Source organism: Phytophthora parasitica (genome assembly GCF_000247585.1).
Source record: "Phytophthora parasitica INRA-310 unplaced genomic scaffold supercont2.1, whole genome shotgun sequence".
Lineage (NCBI taxonomy): Eukaryota > Oomycota > Peronosporomycetes > Peronosporales > Peronosporaceae > Phytophthora > Phytophthora nicotianae.
In genome coordinates this window covers 3,207,819-3,220,074 of record NW_008634126.1, presented here as the reverse complement: position 1 = coordinate 3,220,074, position 12,256 = coordinate 3,207,819, and the positions used below count along the sequence as shown (strand labels likewise).

At 45.0% G+C, this 12,256-nt stretch overlaps 3 protein-coding genes across 3 annotated transcripts; all 3 read left to right on the top strand.

Moving 5' to 3' along the window:
- Positions 1–8,734: 8,734 nt before the first annotated feature.
- Positions 8,735–8,920, top strand: PPTG_20801 (hypothetical protein; the record flags this gene model as incomplete). The annotated part of the gene is made up of 1 exon (XM_008893000.1): positions 8,735–8,920. One exon carries the CDS (start codon positions 8,735–8,737, stop codon positions 8,918–8,920), a length of 186 nt encoding a protein of 61 aa, XP_008891248.1.
- A 636-nt stretch (positions 8,921–9,556) lies between these two features.
- On the top strand, positions 9,557–10,142 carry PPTG_20800 (hypothetical protein; the record flags this gene model as incomplete). The annotated part of the gene is made up of 4 exons (XM_008892999.1): positions 9,557–9,589; positions 9,673–9,823; positions 9,873–9,933; positions 10,001–10,142. 4 exons carry the CDS (start codon positions 9,557–9,559, stop codon positions 10,140–10,142), a joined length of 387 nt encoding a protein of 128 aa, XP_008891247.1.
- A 1,389-nt stretch (positions 10,143–11,531) lies between these two features.
- On the top strand, positions 11,532–12,211 carry PPTG_00866 (hypothetical protein; the record flags this gene model as incomplete). The annotated part of the gene is made up of 2 exons (XM_008892439.1): positions 11,532–11,621; positions 11,705–12,211. The coding sequence occupies 2 exons, from the start codon at positions 11,532–11,534 to the stop codon at positions 12,209–12,211; spliced, it is 597 nt and encodes a 198-aa protein (XP_008890687.1).
- Positions 12,212–12,256: the final 45 nt, after the last annotated feature.

Genomic DNA, 12,256 nt, shown 5'->3' with positions numbered 1-12,256 from the left:
CAGTATCGGATCTGATGCACGTCGGTGTCACAACAGAGAACATTTTCGCGCGCATAGGCGTAGTAGTCCCATTTTTTGTGCCCGGTTTGTTCGCGCAACTTTAACCTTCCATACAAATTCCTAGTACAGACAATTGAAATGTCCGTTTTAAATCTCTCTATGTCATATTGTGAATTCCGTCCAAATTTGCCAACTTGGAGGAGCGGGAGGACAATCGCCCACATACCAACCCAAGTCATTAGTAGAACCCACCATATCTACTTCTTTTGGAAAAGCGTTAGCGATGGCGCACAACTATGACCTACCGCAGGTCCACCTCTTCAATTTCGGCGCGGTCTTGGAGGCAACCACCGACGAGACCAAGGCGGTTGCCTGGGCCACAGAGGTGGGGCTTCTGAGAGGGCGATGCTGTACTCCCCCCCAGCCCATACGTCTTAACGCAACAGAGCGCTAGGAGAGCCCTCAATTCCATCAGAAAGCTGAATTAGACGACCGGTACATCATATAAAGCCGTGTTACCTTTCTTTCTTGAGACCAAGCAGCTCTCCTTTTTGCTAAAAACGAGCACACATCAATAAATCGTACCTAGTCGAGAGAATATTATAAAATATCGTCTAATATCTAGTATCCCTTCCATTGCTGAGTTGAAATACAAAATATCATGTTAATGAATTTATTGTTTTTTGAAATTCAGAGCTAGTATTTGATATTTATGGAAAAAAACGTAGTATTCTTGATGTCAGAAATATCAAGCGACATATTAGGCTTTGCCTCCAGCTTCCGGATCTTGTTGCGCACATTTGCTGGCTTTCTGTGCTTGATACAGGCGTGTATGAGCTTGCCTAGGGTTATCCCGCACAACGCTCTCTTGGTCAAGCCAGACGATCGAACGTTACCTTTCGGTCTAGCGTAGTTGCTTTCAGTTGTCAGCCAGTCCAGTACGACCTTCATCGTGCTTGACCAGCTGTCTACGCCATCGCGGTCCCACAAGACCTTCTTCTTCGTCGTCTTCGGTATTGCCGTATTCACCACCAAACGGGGGAGATGAGATTGTGTGACCTACAGGACTTAGCTAGCCATCTAAACAAAAAAAGAAAGCTACGGTGTCGCTATCTTAAATTCAGAAATTTCCAGCCACGAGTATGCGTTTGATCCATTTGAAATCTATCTGAGTACCATTAATATAGGCCTTAGTAAGCTTTGATTAGTGCATAGAAGCGATGTCTTGCTGGAAAATCGGCTGTCAAATACCGAGGTTTCCACGGAGGTTATCGAGAAAAGGAACCAGGTAGTTGTCCATAGTAGTGGCCTAGCAGGCAGAGTTTGTCTTCCTTGCAATCTCAGTTTTACCATGAAAGCTAATCCTAGCCCACATCATAACACTTTCTCCACCGCTTTCTCGCTTTGAGAACAATTCTTGGTCGGTACTGGCGTCAAGCCAGTAATATTAGGGGGTTTCAGTTCTCTCATTTTACGTCTCATTTCTGTTCTCATTTCTTGAAGGTCCATCGCGCAAGAAATGAGGATAGAAATGAGCCTCACGAGGCTCATTTCTTATAGTCTCATTTCTTCAAGATCCCTTGATCCTACTTCCATAGCTGATTCCTGTTGACGTCGACACAACATTCTTCAACTTCGAGATTTAAACACAATTTCAGTACTTTCTTTCATGCACAGATCGTTTTACACCCAAGAGTAAGCAAAAAGTTACGGCAATCAAGATGGCGAGTGCAAACGCCGAAGCTTCTAGGGCAGCAAAACCACCGAGAAATCAATGTGCTCCAAAGAACACAGAATCGTCCAGGGCTACGAAGTTTTTTTTCATACAACAGAAGTGCAGCTTCGAGCGATGGTAGAGTGGCTGGAAGTTCCCACCAACTACAAAATCATTAAACGTGACGCAACGGTTGGAAAGAGCGTCGCTCGTGGTACTGGTCGAAGGATTTGGTCGTATGGCCCAGTACGTGCATCGTGCGGCCATAGCTTACATAAGGGAGAATTGATGAGCAGCACCTGCAGCAATGGACACCTCAGACTTATCAGAGTGCACCCGTTCAGACGCAGGCATCGTTTCAATTTACAGTATTGTGTAGCAACTGTCACGTCTGTAATGTATTGGTCGTGTGTAAAACGTCGCTAGTCGAAGGTATAGCGGCGTGAAACCAGTCAGAACCTTCTTGTACGTATTTCGGCCCTCTCCAGAATAGTTAATCACAGCAGCGATGGCCATACAGCTTGATACTCTACACACACACACACACACACACACACAATACGCTAAGTGCGCCGCTGAGTACACCGCCAAGACTAGCAACACGTAGGCAAACACCTCTTACCGCCAACTCGACCAAAGCAACCCTTGTTTAACAGTCTTAAAGAAGATACAAACATTATCTTGGATAAGGTGCAGGAGCGTCTGCAAAGGCCTGCAGATCCAATCGATGCACAATGTGGCAGATCCAGGAGCGTTTGACCTCCGTCCGGTGAGCGAATTCGTCGGAAGATGCTGTTTGAAGCATGCTTAAGTATCAGTAGCGTATAACGTAGCATCATCCAGCCAGCAACAACCTTACCTTGAGGGGGAAGCGAACTTAACTGGAGCGCGGGGTGCGAATAGCGGGTTCGTTGAGTCCTAGGCGAGAAGATTTCCCTCTGAGATATGAGCCTAGAAATGAGAAACGAATGCGATTATTTGTCTAATTTCTAACACCATTTTTTGAAGAGAAATGAGAGAACTGAAACCCCCTATTGGTAGCCATTAGAGTCATCCAAGTTGAATTTTGCATCACTGAATACCACGCGGAGCCAAATGCGAGTTTTATTGAGGAATTTTGCTGCAAAAGCAGCTCTGGCGACCTTGTGATGAGGTTTTATCGCTGGGGCAGGTTTTCTCTTGATTTTCTTGGCAATCTTAGATGACTTAAGTAGTTTTTGAATTGTACTTGGGTGTAGAGTATGGTTAAGGTCCTCCACAATGTGCTTAGAAGAGTAAATTTTCATTGTAGCTCGACGAACAACCCCACGTGTCTCTGAGCTGTCTTCCAAGCCCTGTTGATGGTTTTGCGAGCTTTGAAGGGCTCAACACGTTGTGTACGGCATGCTGGCTGCGCCCAATCTTTCGCACGATCCACCGCTTCTTTTTCCCGTTCTCGAAGTGCATTTTTATCTCCACTATTTCCTCGACAGGCGGTCGTTTGCCTCTCGGCATGTTGAGGGCTCCGAGGAAATCCGCGTGTGGCTAGCAACTGCGGCGAGCAGCGACGAAGTCTCTGGCGCATGATTATGCCGATCAGGTTGAGGCTGGGCTACCTATATAAACTGACTATAACAGCACTAATAGTTTAGATCAACCCCTAACATGGCAATTGCTCCTGGACACCACAATACATTTCTTTTTGGTAAATGCGCCGTTGCTACTTGTGTGTCCTTGTAGTATCATCCTTTGTCTCAATTAACCCTTTCGTGGTCAATGGGGGTATTTTGCCCCCTTTGGAGGGCGTATCCTTGAGTACCGCTCGTGTCACCCACGAATGGGGGCAAAATGCCCCCTTTCATTATTTTTTGTGTTGGACGAGGCGGATTCGCCCTTTCTACTTGAGCTACAAGGATTTGCAGAAGATTTGCAGTAGTACCGTGGTTTATGAAAGGGGGCAAAATGCTCCCTTTGATGGCCTAATGACTTGACCTTCTATACTATAATATAGCCAGGTCAAAAGTACCCGTTCGCGAAAGGGTTAAGCGTTCTAGATATGCAAATTACGTCCAGGGTCGAAAAACTCAAATGTGCCTATAGATAATAACACCACTGTAAAGTCCGTCAAACGGCTAGTTTTACCCTCGCCTTCCTAGTATGAGCGCAGTGATCGGCTTCGTTGTGCCGACCGCTGGCCTCATAACATTGTCACAGCTTTTCATCAGTTACAGCTTCACTGGCACAGGTCGTTGCCAATCTTTGATGATGCATTTCACTGTAGTAGAGAAAATTGAGGCAATATTGAAACGGAAAAGCTGCAAAACCACGTTAAAGTGTAGTTTTCATCGAATTCGCTGAGAGTTTCCTCCCCCTCCCTCTCCCTTCTCGGAGGGAAATCCTGTGACCGCCACTTTAGCCACGAACGCGCTGTAAATTACTGGAATTATGAAGCCCGGGAGCTTCGTTTTACGAACTCTTTGACTGTGCAAGGACACATTTTTAAATCTTTTACATTACATTGACGTGATAAAATGTCAGCAGCTTGAAAATGCATGGTTTGATCTCTCGGAAAAGTCTCTCTCATGTGCTCCTTCCGTGAAGCCAACCTTTAGTATTGACATACGATAATCATTGCTAATATGCTCGGCGTACAGTTACTCTCGGAGTATATTATATTTTAAATTCGCTGGGAACAAGTTCTGTACAACCTCGTTCTAAGGAACAGTTCACTACAACTAGTCGGCAAGTTCCTTACCGAATTTCGATGAGCTAATCTAGCGGATACTGCACTTGGTTTGACTTATACGTCTACTGATCCCGACATTCCTTTCTGGAATGAAGCGCAACAATATGCAATGGACACTCATTCACGGCAAAAGCCTGTCCGGCATCCACAAACATATTTTTAAATGGAAAGTACGATTTAGAATACATTAGAATAAGCACTTGTTCTACCTAAAACATGCTTGTGAATACTACAGTTATTAAACAAGATCGCTGGGCTTATCGCGGAGGTAGGTTTCCACCACAGATCGAGGGATAGCCCTCCATCAAGAATTGAAGAATGATACTTACCGGTAGAAATCGGTTGCCCCTAGAAAATTAGAAGACATATCCTCTGTAATTTACTTTCAGTTTGCTCGTTTTGTATTCCGACCTCCTCCTCAGTTTACGTGTAATTGAGGTGGTGGGCATCCAGTTGTTCTTCAGTGTTATTTGTTGCAAAATTAGCTACAACAGTGAAATGTGCTGAGGAAAACGGGTAAAATATGTGGTTTAAATATTGCAACAAGCCAGTCATGTGTGTGACCCTGTATGCAACCTAGACACGGGTCGGATATAAAGGCCGTCGAGGCAGTATGAGTAAGTGTTTCAACGAATAGGGACCGCGATATGTTATTTTGTTACTTTCACCTGCTTGGGCCCCCCCCCCCCCGTTCTTAGCGATACAGCCCGTTAAATCATTAATTTGCCAATACTGAACTTTCTTGCGAGGGGCTCGGTCTCCTTCCATTCGACTCTCCGCCCTAATAGCGTTTCATAGTTTCTGAACAGACGAGATACTCCAGCTACGCGATCCTCTTCACTTTCGCTGCGTGACCGCAGATGATCATGCCGCTTTTATGTGTCTTAGTGTCTGAAAGGCCTCTAATTAAACGTAGCGCTGAGTTTTGCAAGAGCAACTATCGCCTCAACGTTGCAAATCACTTCTACCCGAGTTAATTGTTTCGCATTATCGTTCTAGAGCGTTCTTAGACAGGATTGTGATGTGGGCAAGAACGCAGAGCTCAGAGTTGGATCGACACATAAACAGCTCATTTCTGCACGACATAGTAACATTTTTTACCACGATATACTGCTCGCAACGTAAGCACCACCACGATTGATAAGTTGCCATAGCCAATTTGAAATAAGCCAGCTATAGGTTCACACGAATGACTCACCCACACCAGTTGTCCACGTCGCTTGTCAGCCTCAAGTTGCATCGGCCTTCCTCCTTTGAACTTGTCTCAAAATCAAGCCGGAAAGGATTGCTAATTACAGCCCTGTTGAGTCTGTACTTCAGTGTCCCAAAACGCAATACCCATATTACCCACTAGCAATTGATTTGATGATCATTATGCACTTGCGTCAAAATCACGTGATTTAACCAATTGATTGCCATTCTTTCCTCCAATATATTTTGACACCGGGCCAAATTAGCACGAAAGTTGTCATCTCTTGGTATTCAAAAATAAACTGTGTAGCGCGTTCACGCTAGGATCAATTCTGCTTTTATAACTTCATTCGCATCACCCTATCCCATTTGTAATCTTCAGACGGATGTTTTCTGAATTATAATATGAAGACGATCGATGTGGTTGATCATGGTGGTACATTGTACGCAAGCTAACCATTTGCGTCCTAGCAGAAAAACCGCATGTTACAGGCTAAAGTATTCCCACCTAGTACAATCACGCCGCACCTTGTCGAGTTTCTGTCGGTCTACGGCGCTATCATCAACAACTATTGATCCTCTGACACTGACTCTTGTATGGCTGCTAGTTCGTGCTGTACCGATCGCTGATGTTCCAGTAGACGTATGTTCGCTAACCATAGCATTCGCGATGCTTGCGATAGACTGCATATGCATGTCGATCTTGTGATACATGGTAGTGCTGTTCCGAACTGGATCTGCTCTGAATTTGTAGCGCGGTTTACGGCTCCAGCGCTGATAGTATGGGTTCTTACGCTGATTTCTCCGCTTTAAGATTCACGGGGTCCGTTTACGCCTTTCTTTGCTAGTGAGTCGAGCCTGCGCAAAGTTACATTATTATAAACAGTTTAAACGTTAGCGAGTCCAAGCTACATCATAATCGCAGTGCGAATACTACATGGATTACAGCTTATCATCGCTTTGGTACTCTACCCCGATACGGCGGTAAAGCGTCACTAATGAACTAACACATCCAGTTGTTGTCCCACATCTCAGCGGAATACCACAAACCTTCTTACCGCAATGACTTTGTGTTTGTCAGGTGCGCTGAATGTTCTTTTCTGGCAATATCTGACTAGGCTAAACAATGTTTGTGGCCCGCACCAACTTTACCCTGCCCGTAGTTTACAATTAGTTTTTGAGGCACAGTATTGCGTACTAATACATCATATCTGTGGTCCACAAAACGTGACGCCGTGATAGGCGAAACGCAATGTTTTCACATGTCGAAATTTTATATCCCGTCTTTTCACATTACTTGTCCAAAATCATGTTTTAAATTACTTTACGAATTGACTTGATTGGGGAATATATTTATTGTATTCATCCTATTGGTTCATCGCATTCTATGAACGGTAGTTTTGTTTTACCGCAAGGTCCTATTATTTAACGCAGTTAGCGTATAGATCTAGTCGAGCTGAAAACTTTAACTGGGTGCGATTTTGTGCATTACAGTGAATGATTAAGAGCTTTATTTTGGCAAGGTTTCTTGTTAATTGTGTGCTGCAGAAAAGCCACTTAGCTTTGTTTAGTCGAGTACGAAGGACCATTTTAGGATGCCTGCAGGCCAAAACCGACGGTTGGACGGGGTGTCCTTTTTAGCCCTGTCGTCAAACGAGCAAGAGCGACGTGAAGGTAGGTTGAGAGCCTCCACAGGCAATACAGGTGATATTCAGATCCTTGAAGATATGGGGTTATTACGTTGTCTAGAAATGATGATCGATCGTGGTAGTGGCCAATGATTTATAAGTGGGACGATTTTTGTGACGAATGCTGGTGAAATGTGTTGTGCGTAAATGTCCACGGTAAGAGTTTCTCCGCGTAGGTGTACAGACAACGACGCATAAATTCGACACCGCTGAATGGCATCGTTGATAGTAGAATGCTTCCACCCCATGGGCGACACAAAAACTCCGACATAGAAAATCATTAGTTCGACTGGTTAAAATTACACAGAAAATTACAAAGACAGATCCAAAAGCCATGTGTCGTAACAAAAGCGTTTATTATTAAACGGATACATCAGGGTACCGAGGAATTGAATTTTTGAAACTACGAATTACGGTGTTCTTTTAAATTGCGCTCCATACAGCAATACTAGATGTTACTGCGCGCAGTTATTTTCCTTGGCTGTACCCCCCCCCCCCCTCCCCCCACGTTTTCTTCTCGACACCTTCGAGTGTCCTGTGTCGGAAGAAAGGCAACGGATTGTTGCAGAGGAGACAAATGCAACAGTAGACCCCGCTGCCATCTAACCGCACAGCATTTTGTAAACCGCTGGATGCTGGTGTAATGGGTCCACTCGAAATGAAGCTCCGAAGCGACCCCAGAAGACGGGCAGCGGGCTTGTCTATTTCAAATTTACGAAGCTTCTCTACGCAGCACTTCCAAACAGACGTACCCACCCATGCGCTCTCTCGCATGGCGTAAAGTGGCTGTTCGGATACTCCTCAAACTCCCTTTGCTTGGTTTTGCCACCGGAAACTCCACGGATGATAAATAGTATTGGTAATTTTAGAAAATTACCAAAATTCAACAGATAATACAAACAACAACGGTAAAATATGTGACGACTTGTTGCTGTCCCACACAGACCCAGAACAAAGATGGGAGGATCAAGCAAATTTCATTGGCCCAGTAACTTCAGCGTGATATATTTAGTTAATTACTTGCTGCAACGAAAGGTGTTTAAGTGGAAAAAATAATGCAGTTATTTTGCAGTTTAACTTCGACACCTGGGTATCTAGGGATGGCTTTTCAAGCTGCAAACGACGCACTCTGAATCAATCGGCGCCCATGCTCTAATAGTTCGCTTAATTGAAACAAGACGTTTTTCACTAGCAGTGATATCACCTTTACGGAAATTGACTGACCACAGTGCTCGTATGTTTTTAGTGATCCCATTGCTCCCACGTCAAGGGGCTGACATTTTCCGTGCTGGTTGCAGGCAGTGGATACACGGTGGCTTTAGCCTCCCGGTTAATAACCTCCTCCCTTCTTTCGACACGTGACAATCAAAATTGTCGGCACTCGGCTATAAATATGCTGCGTTTCAAGATGGAGGCATGCTCAACGTCGATGAAACAGCCGTACTATCTGACATGCCACCAACGAGAAGCTGGGAAGGCAATGGACGCAAGGATGCTCATATCATCGGATTAAACAAGCACGCAGGCTGCATGACAGCCATGCTGACTGTGCGTGCCGATGTGGTCAAAGAATTACAGAAAACAACGGAAAAGTCCCCGTAACTAAAAACAAATCCGCCACTAGACAACCCATCAATGGAAAACTATCCTAAATCAATACATCATATTTAGTTGTAGACCAATAGTGTGGCAGTTTTTATTTTATTATCGAGTCATATTGCAACGGTTTGACTGGTTTGTAGTCAAAAGATTTGGAGTCAATTGCGCTGCGTGCGCGCTGTGACCCCCGCGCTCATTTTCTTTTTAAAGCTTCATGCCCATCGCGACAAGGTCCTCCAAGCAGCGCATGTACATCATTAGAGGAGCGCGACGCCCTCCAGCTTGCATCTGACATCGGTGCTAAACCTGCAGCAACCGTCCTGGGCTACCCGCCACGCACCGTGCAGGACTGGGGAGCTCAGCGGGAGGCAATTTTCGGTTTTAAAGCCGCTCAAACGAGAAAGACGCTTAAAGGGAGATGATCCCATTTTCGCACGGGCCCCTGATCTTTATGAAGGATATGCGTTGACGTAGAGATACGCTGCTATTTTCTTTCTAATAATATTTCTTGCTATTGTACCGACATATTCAGTGTTATAGCACTGCAACGATTCTAGAGTATGTAAACACAACCACGGGCGCTGGTTTAACAACTACGCGACGGGCAAGAAGTGTATCGTTTCCCCTGACAATGCAATCATGCGTTTGGTGCAGAGTTTCTCTAAGCGGGGGGTATTATGTTGGTGTTTGCAATATTAAAAATTAGATTGTGCTAATACATACTGCGTTTATTTAGCCACGACTTTACAGTTCAGGTTGCACAACACACGAAGAAACCCGCAGCAGATTTTGAAGAAACATGGGTTAAGTTTGCGATGAAGTTCTGGGAAAACACGAAAGCTGATTTATGGAGTCTACTATCTACAACGTTGGCGAGACCGCAGTTTATTTCGACACCCCACCGAAGTACATTTTAGCGGAAAGAGGGCAGAAAGGTTCACTTAATATCAAGTAGCCAATATCAAGTACACCGAGAAACACTCGGCTGATCACTGTGCTCACAATTCGAACCGATGGTACGTTTTTATTTTATCAATTTATTTTTGTACAGGTAACAATTATTTATTCTCTTCATCGTGAAAGGCAAGTTTGGGGAAGCATTGAAAAGGGCGAGCTGCTGAGTTACCTACAAGGCCAAGGACACATCTACTGGTTCAGGAAAACGACTGGATGGGCAGCCGAGTTTGGGAGATCTATGCTAAAGAGCTATAGAAGTTCGAAATAGATTCACCTTAAGTCTTTCTTGGCGTCAGTGATGGATCGCGACCAAGGATTGCAGTGACGTGGGATAGACGGGGTCGGACGGACGACCACACCAGGATGGCGAAGCGGCGCGTGCCACCGTTGCTGTTGACTTAACTTTTGTATGGCTGGCCATACCGCGCCAGTTCGAAGCAAATTCTTCGCTGACGGATCGTAGCCAGGAGGAGCGGTTGAGGCGAACTTTTAAGGCAGAAAGAAGAAAAAAAAACATTGTGTCAGTAAAGAGCTGGTAAATAATTAGTAGAAACAAGCTGACCTATTCTTCTTGTCTCACGTCCTTCATATACGTCACAAGGCCAGAGACACCGGGGTATATTTCCTTGCGCCCAGGCCATTCATCATCTTTGGCATGACGTTGTCTTTAAATGCATAGACTGCGTCGGTTTGCTTGATCCAGTCGTAAATAGCCCCCCCCCCCCATCCGCGTGCATGGTTTTAAGGTCCTCTGAGGCAGTGCGAACCCGACTTGTTCTGCCAGAGCCAAATCCACACGCTTTAAAGAAAAGCTACGCTTTGCGCGCTTCCGCGTCATTGTGAAGAATGAGACAGAATTTTAAGGGTGGGGCCCGATGGCTTTGTCTGGAACCATTCATTTTTTTTAGATTGTCAGTGGTTGTATTATTTCAAAATAAATATTTTACTCGACTAAATCCAGTATGGAAGTCAAATTCGTTCCACTGTCCGTGTCGGTTTTTGTTTTTGTCTGTCGAATTAATGCGTCGTTGTCTGTAAATGGCTTGCAGCTGTGACTTGTACGCGTTGGCTTCTCGAGGGGAACACCCACATGCAATCTTTGTTAGGAGCTTCCTACTCAGATTCATATCAAGTTGAGAGCCCAATGTATAGTATTAGTTGAAATGTTAGCTAGATCGGGGAATGTATCACACAAAAACTCCTGATGCTCGTTGTTGGATTCTCTACCACGTACTGCTTAACACACGAGGCCACTCCTGAAGGCCAGGAGCTGTTTCCTACTCGTTCTTTTTACTAATCAACAATTCCTGTCGAAAGAAAGAGACTGTACCAATGCAGCAGCGTTCGTACTGTAGGACCAAAGATGTAGCTAAAGTATCTGAAGCTAATCCCGTAGACGTACACCAGGAAGATGACGCGCCAGCGTAGTCACAGAAGCAAGTCATCGAACTTGTCCAAAATGGAAGAGTGGCAAGCAAACCAATTTAATGTGCATAGAACTACGTTAAATTGGACGTACTTACACAAATTTCATTTCTCGATCATTTGGAATAGTTCATGTTGTGGCTGCTGTTTATGTTCTTCATTTAGCTATACATCCATCTGGTCACTATATTAATCCAGCAAAAGCAATTTGGTTATGCCAAAATATTTGCCGATGAGCAGATCTGTTACGAAGAAACTGCTTCTGTTGCTAAACGAATGCTGGATGCTTGACCAAAAGAGCATCTCCCAGGCTTCGGAGAAGGTGTGGATATTGAATGGGCTCACCTCTATTGTGCCCGAAATGGCTGCTGGTACAACGACAATTTGATCACTGCGTACGGAAAGATGGTAGAAGGCGTGAACGGAAACAACACTACTATTTTACTGCCGCCCATGAAAACGCCTGTGCCCAAGGCCCCCAAGAAAGGAATGCGAATCCCACCAACGACATTAAGGTTGATCACAGCAGCTAGTTCAGGGCGAATTTTCTTACCGCTAAACATCAATGGTACCCACTGGACGTATATCGTAGTGGATGGATCTACACAGACTGTGTGCTGCTACGATAGCACGGACAAACGTGCAAACCACAACTTGCTTGCACAACTGGCGGACGAGATCGTTAAGAAAAGCCTTACGAAGGCTTTTAGTGTCACGGTCGTGCACGGTCCTATCCAAAAGGACGGCTTTAACTGCGGCGTTTTCATCTGTCTGTACTTCTGGCGCCGCTTCTGGAAGGGAGCAGGTAGCGATTACACGGAGGAGGGATTGTTGCGTCGTCGGTGGGATATTCTGCGTATCATCATGGAGTTCAGCGATGAAAGCAAAGACGAAGAGAAGGTAACCGAGTAGGAACAGGTTCTAATCCCTAAAACTTATATGTTTTCCATGTTGTCA